At 53.8% G+C, this 18,834-nt stretch overlaps 8 protein-coding genes across 8 annotated transcripts; 6 read left to right on the top strand and 2 right to left on the bottom strand.

The window, feature by feature from the left end:
* Positions 1 to 907: 907 nt before the first annotated feature.
* CCOS01_03053 (uncharacterized protein) lies at positions 908 to 1,535 on the top strand (the record flags this gene model as incomplete). The annotated part of the gene is made up of 2 exons (XM_060451239.1): positions 908 to 1,186; positions 1,239 to 1,535. The coding sequence occupies 2 exons, from the start codon at positions 908 to 910 to the stop codon at positions 1,533 to 1,535; spliced, it is 576 nt and encodes a 191-aa protein (XP_060317504.1).
* Positions 1,536 to 2,158: 623 nt separating this feature from the next.
* Positions 2,159 to 2,884, top strand: CCOS01_03052 (uncharacterized protein; the record flags this gene model as incomplete). The annotated part of the gene is made up of 1 exon (XM_060451238.1): positions 2,159 to 2,884. One exon carries the CDS (start codon positions 2,159 to 2,161, stop codon positions 2,882 to 2,884), a length of 726 nt encoding a protein of 241 aa, XP_060317503.1.
* Positions 2,885 to 3,294: 410 nt separating this feature from the next.
* CCOS01_03051 (uncharacterized protein) lies at positions 3,295 to 3,510 on the bottom strand (the record flags this gene model as incomplete). Its single annotated transcript, XM_060451237.1, has 1 exon — positions 3,295 to 3,510. The coding sequence occupies one exon, from the start codon at positions 3,508 to 3,510 to the stop codon at positions 3,295 to 3,297; it is 216 nt and encodes a 71-aa protein (XP_060317502.1).
* A 1,356-nt stretch (positions 3,511 to 4,866) lies between these two features.
* CCOS01_03050 (uncharacterized protein) lies at positions 4,867 to 6,407 on the top strand (the record flags this gene model as incomplete). The annotated part of the gene is made up of 2 exons (XM_060451236.1): positions 4,867 to 6,115; positions 6,187 to 6,407. The coding sequence occupies 2 exons, from the start codon at positions 4,867 to 4,869 to the stop codon at positions 6,405 to 6,407; spliced, it is 1,470 nt and encodes a 489-aa protein (XP_060317501.1).
* Positions 6,408 to 6,708: 301 nt separating this feature from the next.
* On the bottom strand, positions 6,709 to 7,130 carry CCOS01_03049 (DASH complex subunit Dad3; the record flags this gene model as incomplete). Its single annotated transcript, XM_060451235.1, has 2 exons — positions 6,709 to 6,894; positions 7,023 to 7,130. The coding sequence occupies 2 exons, from the start codon at positions 7,128 to 7,130 to the stop codon at positions 6,709 to 6,711; spliced, it is 294 nt and encodes a 97-aa protein (XP_060317500.1).
* Positions 7,131 to 8,343: 1,213 nt separating this feature from the next.
* Positions 8,344 to 10,172, top strand: CCOS01_03048 (cysteine protease; the record flags this gene model as incomplete). The annotated part of the gene is made up of 2 exons (XM_060451234.1): positions 8,344 to 8,911; positions 8,968 to 10,172. The coding sequence occupies 2 exons, from the start codon at positions 8,344 to 8,346 to the stop codon at positions 10,170 to 10,172; spliced, it is 1,773 nt and encodes a 590-aa protein (XP_060317499.1).
* Positions 10,173 to 11,936: 1,764 nt separating this feature from the next.
* On the top strand, positions 11,937 to 15,578 carry CCOS01_03047 (polymerase; the record flags this gene model as incomplete). Its single annotated transcript, XM_060451233.1, has 1 exon — positions 11,937 to 15,578. One exon carries the CDS (start codon positions 11,937 to 11,939, stop codon positions 15,576 to 15,578), a length of 3,642 nt encoding a protein of 1,213 aa, XP_060317498.1.
* A 1,019-nt stretch (positions 15,579 to 16,597) lies between these two features.
* CCOS01_03046 (protein phosphatase 2C) lies at positions 16,598 to 18,508 on the top strand (the record flags this gene model as incomplete). Its single annotated transcript, XM_060451232.1, has 3 exons — positions 16,598 to 17,268; positions 17,322 to 18,326; positions 18,391 to 18,508. 3 exons carry the CDS (start codon positions 16,598 to 16,600, stop codon positions 18,506 to 18,508), a joined length of 1,794 nt encoding a protein of 597 aa, XP_060317497.1.
* Between the last annotated feature and the right edge of the window lie 326 nt (positions 18,509 to 18,834).

The raw sequence follows: 18,834 nt of genomic DNA, 5'->3' as shown, positions 1-18,834 counted from the left end.
AGCACGACCGGGGTCTCAGCACATCATGTGGGGTCAACCAACACCTGGAAGCTGTCACTGCCTTATCACAAATGCAGCAGAGATGCAGAGTCGTAATAAAGCAGTTGTCAAACTTTTCTTCCCTCCTAATTTTCCTTTGCGTTCAGCTCGCTCAAGAGTAGCAAAGTGGACAACAAAACATAAGCCGGCCTGGAAAGTAGTCGCCGCCAGCAGCTGGCCATCTTGATAAGACTTGAAGAGCTCGTTGCTCTGCATTTATTTCCCCAGCGCAACGCTCTTTTCATCACTCGTAGGGGTCGGTAGCTTATCGTCGACAACGCTGATAGGGTGCGCGTTACCGGCCAGCGACAACGCTAGACATGTGGGGGACAACGGTTCGGATCTCGACCTCTTCCAAAGTTGCGTCCTTCAACATCCGACCGGACCGGTATTTCCGGCCGAACATCTAGCCCAAGACTTTGACTACACCCACTCACCTGGGCTATCACACTATCCGGACTTCAACTCAGATTCGAGGACGGCAATACCTCCGTTTCCTTCGCTGCTATAGATTCGTACATGCACGCCGTACCCGCAGTGCAGCAATAATGACGCCTGAAATGTGGGTTCATCTGCCCCCATATAAGTGTGTAGTCAATTAGTGTCGTTGTTGCCATGTGAAATGTGATGGGTCGGTCGTCCTCACAGGTATCGCCCTGAAGTTTTCTGCCGGCGGGTACGTTGTTGCTTCCCAAGTGAGATGAACAATCCTTCCTTCCAAATGGACCTAAGGTGGTACCTCAGGGTACCTTGTACCTGAGCATCTGAGATTTCAACGACACTCGTTGCTCTCCATTGAATGCATTTCCCAAAACTACCGAAACGAAGTGTTCCTCTATGACGATGAGGTACCATTTTCCCCCAAACCATGACCACCATTGCTCTATCGCTTGACCCAGTTGTTCTGTCTGACCCCAACACTGGAACTGTCCTTGACATCGCAAGTACAGTTTCCTTCCGCTCGTCAACAGACCGAAAACTATTTTCAAATATCAACGAGCTGCTCGCTGGGATTCAAGCAGGAGATTTATTTATACTCAAGGCTCAGACTTGCTGTTTCCTAGTCTCGCTCACCCGGGAGGAAAGCAATGCAGAAGACCAAGCGGTGTTCATGGACACCATTGCCGCTGACATAACAAGCTATCCGGCAAGCAGCATTATTGATGAGATGATATCTGGCACTTGCTAATCGGTTACAGATCTGGGCCCAGCTAGGAATCGATATAGTGCGCAATGTGGAGAGTCCTTCCAGCCATCGGCATATATCGTTCAAGATTGAGCATAAAGAAGCTGTCTTACACCCAACTCTACCTCCCAACACAACGGTCATTACTATGCAGCATCTGACCTGCTCCTTCTATATTCATCAGGAATCATCCATCTCCGAAGGTCCTATGGAATCAGCCTATCAAAGGACGTCATCGATGACTAGCAGTCATGGCTCTCGCCTTGATTCAGAAAGTGGCTTTGGTTTGGGCGTCTCGTCTGTGGAATAGGGTTCACCCGACGAAATCGACGATCGTTTCAACAGCCAAGACTCAGGCGTATGTCTTCTACCTTGCGATGCTGCCGCTGCATGCGACAAACAAAGGCCTCAAGATGGAGAGGTTGCTTCTCCCATAGGTCGGCTTGTAGAAGCTGGTCTCGACACGTTGGTTGTCGGTCGCAGGGCTGTGGGCGGTATCAGAACACTGAGCACGACGAGAACACCAATTATATGCCTCGTGCCCGAGATTTTCAACATGAACTATCTTTCGGTGGGTTGTCCGTCTGACCATTCTTGATACCGACGCGAGAACTAACCGAGACAAAGTCCTTGACTTGTCGGTCTCGCCTCCTACCAGCGTTGTCCTCTGTGTTTCAGGACCTTAATCACATTGAGTCTCGTCAACTACGAGATTATGCATCCGCATCTCATGGCATCCCCACAGGCAGTCTTCAAAGCACAGCTCAGAATCATGAATCCAATGACTTTGGACACCTAATTTGGAGGCTTATACGTGCGCAGATACCCGCTTGCGAAGAGACTAAATTCTCACAGCAACAATTCCGAGGATTGACGCGTCCGGAGGAATACTCAAGAGTACCGGCCATTGATGCCATGATTGCGTACGGAACTATGTCAGAGGATGAAGCTTCACTCCATGAAGAAACCAGCCTTGCGACTAATGATGGATGTGAAGTGAATCAGGGTCGCGATATCCTAGAGACGTTGTCAGACATCGATATGGAGTTTGACCAGAATACGTCGCCTTCATGGACCGTTGACGAGAATCCGCTATTGCCTTCTTCACCCCTGACTATGAACTTACTCATGGATCGGAGCGAGCTCAGACACGAGCATGAAGCATTCGACGATGAGGATGGCTACCCAGAAGATATTTCGGACTACGAAACCCATCTAGAAGCTTATAGCTCACCACTCTCACCACGACCCTCCTCGTACTTTGTAAGAACTTCCGAACCAAACAGCGAGGCCGACTCAGAGGGGCATACGCCGAATCAAGCTTTCAACTTGGCAGATACATCACTGCCACCTCTTATTTCATTGCGAGAACTGGTCGCGGTCGGTCCTGCAAGTTACAGTGATCGGTCGAACTTCGGCCCTGATAACGGCGAGAACGACTTCGGAGAAGGCCACCATGCTAATGACCCCCAAAGGCAACGGTCGATTTCTCTCGTATCATACTGCGATTGGCAAAGTGACGAGGACGAGGATAAGGGGCCGCTCTCGGAGCTGTCGTTCCAACCAACCAGGCATGACCGCCAAGCGGATGATGATGATGATGGGATCTGGCCAAGCGAAGTCTTCTCCGGAAGCGAAATTGACCTTTACGATGATTAAATCGAGTAGATCAACCGTCGAAAACCTACTGGCAGCCTGGGGGCTGACATTTCGCCAATGTCCACACTGGGGTCAGGGAACGGAGTTTCAAGAGATATATTGCAAGAAATGGATGTCGAACGCAGCCTGTGACATTCGAGCATCACAAACTGTGGTATCTGCCGCTCAAGCGCGACCATAAAACCGACTCATTTCTGAAGCCTTAATACAATTCATTATCCAACCTCTCGCCCCATAGTTGCAGCTGAGAAGAGCTCGCCACCGCGATGTTTCCTCAGTGCCTGGGCATGCATTGTGTCTCCCTCAGCGACGTAATGGCGTTGATGATCTACCACTTTATACAGGTCCCAGCGCCTGTCTTCGCAACGAATCTTCCGAAAAAATGCGTGCCTTTCAGGCCGCAATCCCTCTCATTTCTTTCCTCCCTTGCCTCCCTTCTTCGGCTCCTTCTTCTTCTTCTGTTCGGGCTTCAATGTCGCAAAGTGGATGTACCAGAGAAGCACTCCCTGGAGGATGACGGCGACGAGAACGATCAGGAGGATAGTGAAGAGAATGGGCTGGTCATTCAGAACCGCGACAGCCTCAGGCGTCGCGCCAATAGATCGGAACCAGTCGAATTGGCCCATTGTTGCGGTCTCGAATCTTTCGGGGCTGATCGATGTTCGGGTGCGGTGCAAGCGCGATAGCTCACAGAATCGTGCTGGCTTGCGCCTTGCCGCTCTTTGATTTTGGGCGGCTGATTGAGGAGGTGCGAAGTCTGCTCAGGCACCTGTGATGGGCGGTATGGACTGTGGTGGTTGGAATTAAAGGTGTACAGGAAAGTCAAAAATGAAGGCCTGAGTCTCAAGTGCGCCAGTCACAAGGGAACAACAAAAAAAATGTACGTATTGTTGGGGACCGGATTAGAAGGTTTTTGTTCGACAGCAGGAAACACGAGATGCGAAAAGCAGTCCAGAAGGAGAAAGGAAAAGAATAGGAGGGTTAGTAGGGGCCAAGATGTAGGGAAGATGATCCGCTCGGCTTCTCGAAACGGGAGACGTCACAATTGGGTGCGCTTCAAGGGCGAGGAGGTGGCCCTACGGTGGCCATGCCACCACCGTGGTGTGCCTTTTCGCAGGCTAGACCGCCTTGGGGGTATGAGACCAGGACGCGACATGGCCGCATCGTGGTGGTTGAATGTGTGAGGAAGGTCGCTGCCAGGGGAGGGGCGGCATCGATGCGCGTTTCAGGCCTGCGGCAGAAAGTCGACTGATGTCTGCTGCGGGTGATTGGCTGTGCAGGGACGAGCTGCAGCGGTTACTTCGGCACTAAAAAGGGGACCTGGGCTTCTTCACGGGAAAGACGTTCTGTTACAGGCAAGAATTATTACACATCGGATTAGCCATGTGGTTGTTGAGCTGGCAACGACATCAAATGAGATCTTTGCGCTCTTTCCGGTCGGGAAAGCTTAGTCTTGGCTTCGCGATACCTTTGAGATGATACTCACGAGTCACCAGTATAACATAATACTCCAGTCCAAATGCTTTGCGATATAAGCTTGACAGAGGTCGGCCGGTCGCTAACGATGAAGACGGGAGTGACCGTGCACTCCAGAATTAGGTAAGCTAGGTAGCCCCTGGACTTCAGCACAGTCTAGGTGAGCTGCAACCTTTCGGTATGACACCAATCACAAGTCGTCCGCCCCATTATGGTCATGTGACTCGAGGAACATCTCCGCGCCGTCATGCCCGTGATTGCACGGGCCACGGGCGGGAGAAGACCGGGCTTACTGACCAATGATATGGTCTGGATCCGTCCAAGGCAATTGACTGCGAGACGATCCAATTGAGCTTTCCAAAAAAATTGTCGACCAGCTGGCGCGACCCTGAGCTCAAGACCAAAAGAGCCCATCACGCGACTTGCACCCACTCCCCGACGACCTCATTCTACCCCTTTGCTGCCGGCAACGAACTGGCGCAGAGACGTCGCCTCTCTCTGCTGCGATGAACTCGGTACGCCCGGCGCGGAGCGTCTTGTCGAGATGCGTCTCTTCCGCCTCGAGCGCACCGGCCGCCCTTCCCTACCGTCTATTCCACAGCTCCGTTAGCAGGTCAGGTCGGAGGCGGTCACGATTCAACAATATCACCGCCGAGAAGATGGGTCTGACGACCCCTGATGCCATCGAAAAGTATGCGAAACAACACTTCCCCGAGTACACGGAACAACAAAAGGAGTTTCTGAAGGAGAAGTACACCCCCGAGCAGTGGGAAGCTCTCCAGGCCGCCGAGGAGGCCATTGACCCGAAAGATTTGGCGATCCAGGGTCGGTTACGGACGGATCCTTACACGCAGCCCTATATCGACGACTTCTCAACGGTCCAGCCCATCATCGATGCGAAACCCCAAGCGCCTGCAAAGCCCGTGGAGCCGAAATGGCTCCCGAGGAGAATGTGGATCGACGACTACATTGAGAAGATGGCCGACAGGGTCGGCGGCCAGATGCAGGACACCATGGGCAAGGCGTTTGCCCGGGCGCTGCGCAACATCTCAAAGACGAACCCCGCGAAGCTCGACTTCACCGAGGAGGAGCTGCACGAGCTCGAGACCAACCCCGAGTTGCGCCGCAAGTTCCTTGTCGACAACGAGGCCGACGTGCTTGGGGCGAAGAAGGAGAAGAAGGCCGGGGCGGCGTCTATCGCAACCGACGACTGGCTAAAGCAGTTTGACCAGGAATTCTTCAACGAGCTGGAGGGCTCCCTGAGCACCTCGGAGAACCCCCTTCGCTCCCGCGTAGCCTTGTGGAAGGAAGCCGACGGCAAGGGCACTTCGGCGCTCGCCCCTGAGCTCGGCAAGGTCGAGGGTGTCAAGGGACTCTACCAACCTCCGGAAGACGTCGAGGACGACGGCCTCGACCCCACGGGTCGCTTCATCAAGCTCAAGCAGGCCACCGGCATGAAGATTAGCGATATTCTCTCCATTCTCACCAAGAGAGTCGTCGTTCGATCCGTTTCTAACCAGACTCGTCTGGGCAAGATCCGCAGTGCTTCCGTCATCGTCGTAGCCGGTAACGGAGACGGCAGACTGGGGTTGGGAGAGGCTAAGTCGACGGACCCCGGTATTGCAACAGCGACGGCCACGCTTCTGGCTATCCGCAACATGAAGCCTATCCGCAGATACGAAAACCGCACCATCTACGGCAACGTCGAGACTAAGATCTCGGGAACTGTTGTGCAGCTCTTTGCCCGTCCCCCAGGTACGTTCTAATCATGCTACTTCCTCGTTCTCTGTTATTTGTTTGACACAGTTATACTAACACACAATCAGGCTTCGGACTCCGCGTCTCTCACAGGATATTCGAAATGGCCCGTCTCGCCGGTATCCACGATCTGGCGGCCAAGATCCCCCGCTCCAAGAACCCTTACAACACCGTCAACGCCGTCTACAAGGCCCTCATGAACCAACCTGATCCGGAGGAGATTGCCATTGGTCGCGGAAAGAAGATGGTCGATGTGAGAAAGGTCTACTACGGCGGATCTGTGTATTAATCTGTATACCACTTCTGTATACCACTGTAAATGTTCAAACAAAAAGCGCAAATCTCTAGAGAACCCCGTCTGTGGCCCCCTTGCCCCCGTGAACAGTGAACGCAAATCTTCATGTCGTAAAGTGATTGGCGTCGTGTATTTTTTGGGGGGGTATCTGCTCTGATCGTAGTCTCGTCGTGCATTTGTACACTCTCTCCAACTTCCTCTTGCGGTATAATCCGGACAAAACCGCCGCGGATTGCAGCATGCCTCCTCCCAATATAGATGTTGCACCCTCGTGATCCCACGTATTCGTCTTCCTCTACTCCTCCTCCTCCTCCTGGCTCCTGGCTTGGTCACCCCAATCGATCTCCTGCTGCAGCACTATACTGTACACGCTCGCCTTGAGGAGCGTAAACACCAAGCTCGTCTTGCGCTCCAGCTCCCGCAGGCCGTCGAGGATCTCGGTGCTCGGCGAGCCGCTCAGGTCTTCGAGTGTTGAAGCAAGCTACGGTACAAAAAAAGGGGGACAAGTTAGCTTTGCAGGTCTTTGGGATCGGGTAGAGGGGAGAAGGGGGGAAGGGGGAAAGGTCCGAGTCTGAATGCAATATAGGAAAGTTGTGTGACGGGACGAACCTTCTTCATGTTATCCGCCAACTTTTCGTACTCTTCCAGCACCTCGGCCTCCAACGGCGACAACTCCGGCTGCGAATGCAGCAGCGTGGAGTCCCGCCCCTGCTCCATTGTGATGATCCAGCTGTCTCTTATTTGCTCTGTTTCGTACTATATACCAAAGTCAAGTTTGGTCGGCGCTAACATGGTACAGCGACGTTTCGTTAGGTTCTGGTCAATTATCGAGGGGAAGTTGTTTCGATGAGTCGCGATGGGACGCGTTGTGGCTTGAACCCCGCCAATCTAACCTTGGGCGAGGTGCCCAGGAACCTACCTACCCCGACAAAAAGCATCAGTTCCCCTTGTCGGTGAGGTGAAGTGTGTCTTCGGTGAGCGCCTTACCTAATGGGGAGGGACTTGTAAGCGGCTCGTGCGCCTTCACCCACCCACACCAAAGATGCGCGCGGACTTCCCGTCATCTTCCAACAACGTCCGTCCACACCTCCATCTTTCAAGACAGTTTGGAGCGGTAAAGGAGGTTATCGTTAGAGCGTCTTACATGACGTCTAAGTATGCCCCTTCAGATGTCTTTCTTGTCAGGGGAGAAGGGCTGGGTAAGAGCCTGTACGCGAGGCACTGAATCATAGCGTCCAAGCCGTCTGTTACCTTCATCGAGAGGTTGTCTATAAGCTGGCAATGAGAGATGACTTTGAATTACCACCATCGCCGCCGACCTCTATGAACATACAACCAACACAGGTTTTCTCTGACTTTGGGAATTCTGAAGCGCATTTATCGTAGGCGCCAATCTAGCAAGCGTGCCGTGTGCCGAACCTGATCATGAGCGTGCTCCGAAACCACACATTGTTCGTATCCTTCAAGTAAAAGGGATGGCTTGACGTGGCAAGCCTACTACTCATCGACATCTGCCCCGGATGGTTTCAGGACTAAACTAGAGCACGCGAATCTCATCCCCGTCATTTCGCGACAGTCAGCCACCGAGCTGCCATGGCCGGCCGACACCACCAAAACCACATCTCACTTTGGGCCCAAAGTCGGACTAAGATGGGACTAGAGCACAGGTGAGAGAGCTAAGGGGGGTGGGAAAGCTCTAAATCCAGATGCTCTAGCTCAGGTCACTTGATGAGCCAACAATGGCACCAAGCTGCCAGCCATGGCTTCAATCTCACTTTTATTAAAACTCGAGGGTGATCTTTCTTTTCTGGCGTCGTTCGAGATGGTTCTCGTTGAAAAAAAGAGGAGATTTTCATAACATAGCACCCAGCCGGCACCGCGAAACGGTCAAAAAAGTGGCTTACATCAAATCAAAACTGAATAGGGAGCAATGGTCGGATCAAAGACATTCGAGCAGTCGCCGCCTCTCACGGCCAGCGACTCGGCCGAACTCCATACAAAACGCTCCAACACGCCCGCGCTCCTCGTCCGGCGATCATCCTTGATGAGCAAGTTCCCCGAGTCGAGCTCCTCCGCCTACGTCCTCGACTGGGAGACGGACAAGTGCAAGCAGCGCCTTCTCAACCACGCCGAAGACCTCTTGAGGGAAGCCGTGGGCCGGAGGCGGCTCACCATCGTCCAGGGCCTGCCGCTGGATCTGGTCCAAGTGTTGCGGGATTCCCTCGGCGTGAACTCTGGGTTTCTCGAAGCACATGCGGGGAGGCGGCGGCATCGACCGTCGAGGAACGACGAGGGCTCGAGTTTTGTTTCGTTTGCGTATCCGGAGCTGGTCAAGACTACGAGGGGGAACTATGGCCCGGATCCTGGGTATAAGCCGTCGGCAAGGCAATCTGATTTAGTGGATGTCATGGACGAGGCGCCCTTTCATATGATGTCGAGGGATGGGCAGGCAGTCATGTTCTGCCAGGCTTCGTTATGGATGAACAGCAAAGCTGATGGTAAGTTCTCAACGGGTCCTAATGGATACATTCCACGTACTGACTTGCGCCTTCAGTCCTCTTCCTAGACCGCCCCATCTGGAACGATCCATCTTCACAGGTCCAAAAGGCGCGGAGACCACTCTCCGTCACCCGCTCATGGCAAAGCAAAATAGACGAGTCCCAAATGGATGGCACCTCAGTCTGGAACGTCCTCATAGCCGAAGGCGACGAGCTCCCAGGCCTCGAAGACAGCCTTCTCCGCACTTTTCGTCACTCCAATGTCACGAGGCAAACCCTTCCCGAGATCCTCTGCGAGGCGGTCCACGATAAGTGGCTCGACTTCTTCGAGACCCTCCCCTCATGCGCCCAGCCTGGATCCCTGCAGGACGGGGGGCTCTACTGGCAGGCGACAGAGTCTCTCGAGCAGAACCTCGAGCTTGCGCAGGACCAAGCGCGCCAGCCGCTCCTGGGCGGCGGCGGTGGCATGCGGCACCCAGACTGGCGGTCCCTCCTTGAGCGTCTCCAGCGCCGCGTCGCCATCTCGAAGCTCGGTTCGACGCCGAGGCCGCAGACCGCGTGGCCCCGGACGCAGCCGACGACGGCGGTCCTTCAGACGCGGGATGTCAACATGCCCATGCAAGGCACCAATAACCAGCCGTACCCAGACGCCATGGCCGCAGACAGCGGCAAAGAAGCGAATCAGCGCGCCCTCGACCGCGTAACGTACCTCGGAGGCATCCTCCTTCCCTTCACGGTAGTCTCCGCCATCCTCTCCATGAACGACGAGTACTCTCCCAACGCGCCGCGGTTCTGGGTCTTTTGGGTCGCCTCCATCGGCGCTGCCATCCTGTGCCTCCTCATCATCTACCTAGACCAGCTGCGCTGCCTCGAGGTGTATTTCGAAGTAGCCGCCGCGGGGACGGTCGAGTCTTTCTTCCCCTCCAGCAAAACCCACACCGCCGCCACCGCCACCAACGGGATATCTCTCATGTCGATGCCGCCGCAGTCGAGATGGCGCCGGCAGCAGGCGACGGAGATGTACATGGACATGGTGGAGCCCGGCGGTGGAGACGTCGAGGTCATGGCTGACTCGGCGGTGAACCCTACCATGGTCGTGCAGCAGGGCCGGGACGGCTCGAACACCAAGGCGTGGCGGAGGAGGCAGCTCGGTTGGGGCGGCGCGGTGAAGAAGGTTGTTGGGTATTATCGGTGGACGGGCGGCAAGCCGGTGCAGATTAGTCCGTACGGGTCGGAGAGGCTTCAGATGAAGACGATCTGACGTGTGTGGTGTAATGGTTACGATAATGATAATCTTGGTCTGGTCAATGGAAAAGTCTACCTTGAATTGACTGTACGACGGCATTTGGTTGCGTCCAATCTGACTGGTTCACTACCTTGACTACGTGAAGTGTCTAGAAAGGGCTATCCTTCGTTCGATTATAGTTCTCCGATCTGTTTCTCTCATACTTTTTTGCCAATCATTAAGGAGGGCAGGCGATTGACGCCTGATAAGGCGCATGGCTAGAGAACAACGTAAGTCTGTGTATTTTACCAAATATCAACAGACGCCCGTATTTCGATACTACAAATACAGCTGCAGGGTCTCTCAAAGTCGTCTTTTCTATCCGGGGACAGATTAGCAACTATTGGCATCTTGATATCGAAAAAAGTGTATAAAAAACTAGGGTCGCTATGCGGGACCGCCCGAACCCCGCTAGATGAGGCCGGCGTGGGGCCGTGTCCGGATGCAACGTCTGATAAGAACAGCCGTTTTTTCTGCTCCGAGAATATAGAGTCCTCATTAGATGCCTGTGGGGAGCTTTCGACTCCCTCTCGGCCCTGAGTTACCTGGGAAAGACCATGCAGTAGGGAAAACAGGGAGAGATTGCATTTGCTGAGAATGCCCAATCATCTTTCTGGAACAGGAATACGGCGGTTGGTACAGCGTTGCAGACTGTTGGTTGGTAGCAGGGGGTAGGCAGCAGGCGACAGCCTACAGGGTACTAGAGGTAACTTCTGGACCCCAACGATCTCAACCAACAAGTTGGGACATAAGACATAACGGTGCCTTGTCTTTGGGCGTCACGTTCGACAATTCGCGGCCTGGTACGAAATAGAATGGCCTACATTGGGGGCCGCACCGTGATTGTCTTGGTCCACTTCTCTATGCCATCCATCAATGTCACTGCAGGTGAATCGTAGGTCCGTTTCTACCCAGGCTGACGGATGCCCCAGCCAACAGCCTGTTTACTTATGTACAAACCCCATTTTCATTGTTGCTAGGTATGCCCCGTTCGTCCTCCCGTAATCCTAGAGGTATTGGATAGCACTAAGCCCAACTTCTATCACCATTACTCCGATCTCCACGATTTGTGACCCCTAGCCCATCCCCAAACGCAACACTTTGAAATTTGATGTAGTTGCCATCTGGTTCGATTTTTCCCATCATCTCTCTCAAAAGGCAGGTAGTCAGTCACTGCTGCCTTCCTTCCTCTTTCCGCCTGCCTGCCCGGGTTGCTCTCCACTATCGTCCCGTCCGCCTATCTGTCTGCCTGCCTACGTACCGGCCTTACCCTCCCCTCGCCTTTCCTTCTCACCACCTCCCACCCTACCTTACCTTACCTTACCTCGAACGTCCTCGAAATTTTCGGGATTGCGTCCAAAGCCTAGCACATTGTCCCAATTTCTCGATTGATGGCACTCAACATGCGACTCATCGGCTTGTGAGCACTTCTCTCTATTTCTTTCACTGGCTATTCTTTGGTGTGAAGCTCCAGGAGATACTCTCTCAGGAGTCGCTTTGCACCTCTCCAGGTCTTTTAAAGCCAAGCGATTTCCCGTATGTATTCTTTTTCCATTTGACCCTTCCATCACACTTCTCCCGCACGACCAGTTGTACCCCGCGGTGTACATTCATTGCTTGGCTAACATTCTTCCTAGAGAAGGCGGCCGCTGCTGGTTACTTTTTTGTATCGAAGCGGCACAACTCGACTTCTGAATATCACTTTCGCATGTTTACATTGCTACACTGCTATTCTTCACCATGGCACGCCACAAATTCAATGCCGATCTGGCTCAGGCATCCCGCGAGCAAGTTGAGCATATCTCGGGCCTTCAGAAAGGAGATGACGATGGCGAACTCACCTTCGTTCTTTCCCATGATGCTCTACCATCTCCTCTCACCGTTTGCCTTACTGCCTTGAATGTGGACGACTACCCGCATGGCCCTGGCTTTGTGGCATACACCAAGGAGGAATCTGTCTCGAGTACTGTTTCCAAAGTCCTTGACGATATTCCCAACCTCAGTCAGGGCAGAACCATACTGAAGACGCTGGTAATTATCTCAAAGAAGCTGAGCTCAAACCTCAACTCGGCGAACGTTGACGAAGGCTCGGATGTGGAAATGACGGATATTGACGACGACGAACATTGCGGCAATTACGAAGACGAGGACGAAGAAGAGTACGACGACGAGGACTACGAATATGACGATATTGACTTCGGCATTGATTTTGGCGGTGATGCTACTCCGCAACCACCCAGCCATTTAGCCAAGTTCCCTAGCCGCCTAATCGACGATCTTCAGAAAGCCAAAGACGCCGGTTTCAAGATTTCTCTGTTGGGCGACGCTGCCACACACGAGGAAAGTTGCATCTTCGCACTTTCCCTTCTAGTCGAACACCTGGGGATTAGCGAGGACACACTAGAGGCCTGGGAAATTAGCGCTTCAGATTACATCGTATTGCTATTCAAGTACGATGCAGGTTATCCTTGTGTGGAAACATTTACGAAGCTTCCCGCAGGTCATTCGGAATCTATGCAGTTTCGTTTGGGAAAGTGCGCCTCTTTCAAGCCCACCCTTCACTCAGCACTCATTCCATTCCAAAAGAATCTCGACACTGCCAAGAAGATCTCAGAGAAAGACGGCCTGCCGAAGGAGACCTCTCGCGAGGCGGCGTTTTGCTCAATGCCCATTTCGGAATCGCTGGACATTTTCCTGAATAAGGAGTTTGCCACCCTGCTGAAGACTCGATTGGATGATGGTGTCTCCTGGGACCGCGCAAAGGACATGATGGAGGAGATGACCAAAGAAGGGCACCTGCGTGTCGACAGCTCCACACAAAGCAGTCCCGATTCGAAGCGAAGCCAAACGGCCGGCAGCTCGATTGAAGAAGAGGCTCAAGTCTCGACGTCAGCTCTCACATCGCTCAACAAGGACTACGTACGACAAAACCCCCGGGATACGGGCCCATTGCCGCGCGAAGAACTCAGCTTGCCCCTGATTGCGATGCAGTTCGCTCTGCGCTACTTTGTCAAAAGCACGCAGTACTGCCTCGTATGCCATCGCAAAACTGAACCTGGATTTACTGCCCTCAAGCCGTACGTCTGCAACGATCCTCTCTGTCTCTTCCAGTATATGGCTTTAGGTCTGGGTCCCAGTACTGAGCACGACATCATCGCTCGTCCCTATGTCGTCGACCTGTTGATCAGTTTCTGCGCTGCTGCTCTGAAAAGTGGCCGAATTCGAGAATGGCCGCGAGGTCTGTCTATCAAAGTCCCCGTCCCGAGCCATGTCACACCAGGAGATTCCACGTCCGCGACGAACAGATTCCAGGCAACAACGATGCAGGTCCCGATTCAGGCCCCAATGCAGCCGCAGATAGTACAAGATTCCGGAATTCTAGTCTGGGCCCAGATTTCTGCTGGGAAGTTCAACGTGCGCTTCTCCGAGAAACTGGAGAAGTTGCGACCGGGAGACATGATCATTTTGGCCAAACGTGTTTTGCGCCGCGATGGGAAAGATCTAAACATGCACCATTGCCGCATCACCTCAGTCAAAACGATCCATGACGACAGCGGCAACGATTGTGGCAAAGCGTTTGAGTTCGATCGTCTCATATCAACCGACAAAGTAACGTACCATAGTACAGTTGTTCAACCGCGCCCCGGGTATACTCAACCGCCTTTTGAGACACACGTCTATCACGAAGAACACATCGATGATGAGGAGGGCGATGCTGAGCTATATCTCTACGATCATGATCTCGACAGTCTGAGCGAAGCGTATCGGAGGGAGGCGTTATTGATTCTCGTGCAGACGATCCCTCCCATCAGATACCTACGGGACTTTCTTCTTAGCCACCAAGGCTGGTCTCTATCTAAGTACAAGATGATATCCAAGTCGGCTCTGGCTTTGCTTCGATGGGTTGTGGCTTCCAACCGCTCGCTCATTGTACAGATTGACCAGCCGGTTGACCTTGACATTGGCGGGATTCAAGCGACTGAGGCTCGACAAAAGGAACGCTTCGTCGGATTGGGTGACGATTGGATGCAATTCCGCTTTGCCCAAGGATCCCCTGAGAAAGAGAATCGGTTCAAGAAAGAGCTTGAGAAGGAGGCGAGTCAAAGATACCCAACGATGTTTGCATGGCACGGGAGCCCGCTCGGGAATTGGCACAGTATCATCCGGACTGGTTTGGACTTCAAACAAATGCTCCATGGGCGTGCCTATGGTCATGGAGTGTACTTCGCCCGCGATTTCGCAACAAGCTTGGGCTACTGCATGAAGCAGGGCAACGAGACATCATGGGCGGGTTCGGAACTCAAGCTGTACGCCGCTATGAGTCTCTGCGAGATTATCAACCGTCCGGAAAGATTCAAATCCGTTCATCCGTACTATGTTGTCGACGAGGTTGATTGGATCCAGTGCCGCTACCTCATTATTCAGCGGAACCAATCAGTGAAGCACGAAGAAGAGCCAGAGACGAAGCCGGAGTACATCTTACAAGATCCCAAGTGGCAACCGGTGGGGATTAACAATACCATGTTGGAGATCCCAGCTGCAGCACTGCCAAAGTGGCGCCAGAAATCCGTTGTTCCAGGGTCCTCGTGGTCTCAGCCGATCATCCTCACGGATGATTCGGGCGACGACCAGCCAGATGACTTTGACAAGATCATGGACCTCCGAAAGGAGACAGAGAACGACAACAAAGACGCCGATACAGTCGTCCTTGATGCCGAACCGGAGACTGATCCAGACAAGACCTCTTTCACGCCGGGCACACTTGACGTAACGACACTGCCTCAGCTGCCGGCCCCGAGCTGGGCTTCAGACGCGGGGCGAAAGGTCCTCGGCAAAGAGCTTGGCAAGTTACAGAAGGTGCAGGCTACAACACCTCTTCATCAGCTCGGCTGGTTCATCGATTTTAGCAACATTACAAACATGTTTCAGTGGATCGTTGAGCTGCACAGCTTCGAAAAGTCCTTGCCTCTTGCGCAGGATATGGAGCGAGCAGGCGTTGAGAGCATCGTCCTCGAGATCCGATTTGGCCGCCAGTTCCCTCACTCGCCCCCCTTCGTCCGGGTCGTTCGCCCCCGTTTCTTACCCTTTTCGCGCAGAGGTGGTGGTCATGTCACGGCTGGCGGTGCCATGTGCATGGAGCTTCTGACGAACAGCGGTTGGTCTGTTGCGAGCAGTATGGAGAGTGTTCTACTCCAGGTTCGCTTGGCTCTGTGCAATCTCGAGCCTTTTCCAGCTAGACTTGAGTACCAGGGAACAGGCCCAATGACTGGAGGAGGACGGGACTACGGCGTCGGCGAGGCCATTGATGCGTACAGACGCTCTGCCATGGCCCATGGCTGGCAGGTGCCTCCAGACCTACACTTGACGGCCAATGCGATGTGAAGGACAGGGCAAGCAGGGTCGATGAGCAGAGTTGATTGTTTCCCCAGCAAGGTGTGCTTGCTCATGGTAAGGCGTTTTTATGGAGGCTACTTAAGGTGGGGGTTAAGGGCTTTAAAAGAAGCAGGCATATGAGTTCAAGGGACATGGGAATGACGGCATGGTCCATAGCGAGGCAGTTTAATAATTCTTTCATTCAGAGACACACTCAGGTGATTGTAGCCCACATGCCATGGCCTGTACTGAACAACTTCTGCGGCTGGCGTCGAAAGTAAAACTTCATACGCTAGCACGCTCCGGTGGTCCAGCACATCGGCTTTGAACGCCGGGCGAACATAATACATGCACGAGGTAAAGAAGGAGTTGAGGATGGTGAAGCAGGCTCTCTGAGCCACCTTAGGGTACTCCGTGAGGTGACTACAGCTGCGGATACCTTACCTCCACTTACCTTGCCTTACCTTAAAGTTGAGTGGGGTCTTGCGGATAAGATAACACTCGGCCAGAAGCTAAGGCAGTAATACGTACCCACCACTCCTACCTCAAGGCTCAACCTAAGACAGGTGAAGTAGGTATCGTACTCCCTTGGTTGACTTTGTTTGTCGTACGCAACGCAAAGAATTCTCACCAAACTGACAAACGAATCCCTGAAACATCCGACGACACATTTGGCGTCTTTGATCCCGTTGTAGGCGCTAGCAAACCTGTATGCCAATATTGAGTTGTTCCTCTGACGTTGCTATAGTTAGCAATCACCACCACTGATCGCGGGCCCAGGATAGGCGGCACAAGGTACCTGACCAACACGGGACACCAAGGTCCACAGTGCTGCACTCAACTGCACCTCGTACAGCTTCCCCAGACTCGATTACGCCCGCCCGCGGCCTGAGGCAGGACACGACGTCTTGGCAGCCCGCCGGTAGCTCACTTCCTCAAACCCTCCCACGACACTCTCTCTACACTCCTTATTGGACTCGGATCGCCTTCCAGTCCAACCGCCTTTCACTCTCATCTCGCTGCCCCAAATGCATCGCGCAGCAGTGAGGGCCTTACGGACAACTTACCGATGTACGGCTCGTAGTTTCGCACGCAACAGCCGACGGGGTCTCTTGGACCATAACCTCTCCTCGTCCTACGCTACCCGCCACGGCCTGCGATCCTCCTCCTCGTATCAACACCACCCCGAGCATGCCGTCCAGCCGCTAAAGTCCTCCATGTACATCCGCCGCTTCTCCGTCGCCCTTGTGTCCACCCTCGTCGGCTACGGCGCCTGGTACTCCTACAACGGAACCGGTCTCGATAAGGCATCGAGCTTGACGAGGAGCTTCACCACCGCATCCAATGCCGGCGGCGATGCTGCCCCGACCCGTTCTGTTCTCGTCGTAGGCGCTGATCAGCTGCATACCGGTACATTTGTTGGAGAGGGGCCTATATCCAAGACGACTAGCGACGACGGCCGTAAGGTTATCGAGATGCTGACCCCCGAACAAGCTACCGAGAAGCTGCGCAAGACGGAGCAGTCCTTCCTCGTCAATAGAGGACAGGGCGTACTGCGTTACGACCTTGTCCAGCTTCCTAGCAACGATCCCATCGAAGACGACCATGCCGAGAAGATTGTCGAGGTGCCGAACCAGGCCGCAGGTGCTGCCGGCAAGAGCAACGACTGGATGTTCTGGGGCGTCTTTGACGGCCATGCGTAAGTGAACATTATGGCGGCGTTATATTTGATGAATGCTAACCACTGAACAGTGGCTGGACAACTTCGGCAAAGCTGCGCCAGACTTTGATTGCCTCCGTTGCCAACGAGCTCAACCAGACCTACCAGTCATCCGCTGACCTGTCTCCTGCGGCTGATGCTATCGATACCGCCATCAAGCTTGGTTTCACTCGTCTGGATGACGAGATTGTCAACCAGAGCGTCGAGAGGGTTCTCAAAGCCGGCTCCAAGACTATGGCTGCAGAGCTGCTGGCACCCGCCCTGTCTGGCTCCTGCGCCCTGCTGTCATTCTATGACAGCAGATCCAAGCTTTTGCGAGTTGCCTGCACTGGCGACTCGCGAGCGGTCCTCGGTCGTCGATCTGCGTCTGGCAAGTGGACAGCTACCGCTCTCTCTGTTGACCAAACAGGAGGCAACCCTGATGAGGCAGCCCGCCTTCGCAAGCTCCACCCTGGCGAGGACCGAGTCGTTCACAACGGCCGAGTTCTTGGCGGTTTGGAACCGACCCGCGCGTTCGGCGATGCTAGCTACAAGTGGAGCCGCGAGATCACCAACAGACTCCGTGAATCCTTCTTTGCCCGGTCCGCTTCCCCTCTCCTCAAGACGCCCCCGTACGTCACTGCCGAGCCTGTGGTCACAACCACAAAGATTGAGCCTGAGAATGGTGACTTTGTCGTTATGGCTACCGACGGTTTGTGGGAGATGCTTACCAACGAGGAGGTCGTTGGTCTTGTCGGCAAGTGGATCGAGACTCAAGCCAGCGGCTCTGGCTCGCAGTTTGATTCTACCTGGTCCAAGCTCTTCGGATCCAAGAAGTCTAGCCTCCCCGTCGAGCAGGCGAGCGACAAGAGCGTCGATGGCCAGAAGACGCCTATCCGCCTGCAGCAGTGGGGAATTTCTCCCGACGCCCCCGAACGGTTCGTCGTCAAGGACAAGAACGTGGCTACGCACTTGGTCCGTAACGCCCTTGGTGGCAAGAACGAAGAGCAGGTCTCCGCCCTGCTGACCCTGCCCTCACCCTTCTCGAGACGCTACAGGTGAGTCAGGTTGCAAGTTCGAGGTAGAGCACATGAATCAGGAAGACTGACCAATCCGAAACAGGGACGATTTGACGGTGCAAGTCATTTTCTTCGGAAACGGTGAGAAGACGGGCTCGGTCAATCTCAACGAGGAGGCAACGGCTCCGTCGAAGCAGCAAGCCGTCAAGGCGAAGCTTTAGAATGCGTCTTCGTTAAACATGTTTCCGCAACGACCATATTACGGGACATCAACATCAGCGCACGTGTTTGTATCTTGTCTGTATGAATTAGCTTCTCCAAACCTCGCTGGCAGCGTGAAAGAAGAAGAAGAATCGTGGAGGTTAGGTGGGTACGGCGAGACGTTGTCGCCCACTTGGCGCAAGAAGAGGTGCTGTTTCTGGGAAGCAAAAGACAGTTTACGATGTCTACCCGATCAAGGCATCTACCTGTTCAGAGAAACCAATGTTTGTTTAGCGATAGAGTCAAGTCTAGTGTTTTTCAATGAGGTTTGCTTGGCCCCGTTCAT

This window comes from Colletotrichum costaricense (assembly GCF_030867565.1).
Source record: "Colletotrichum costaricense strain IMI 309622 chromosome Unknown Scaffold_3.1, whole genome shotgun sequence".
NCBI classification, from domain to species: Eukaryota; Fungi; Ascomycota; class Sordariomycetes; order Glomerellales; family Glomerellaceae; genus Colletotrichum; species Colletotrichum costaricense.
Note: the sequence above shows the minus strand (reverse complement) of the source record. Positions and strands in the feature narration are given on the sequence as shown.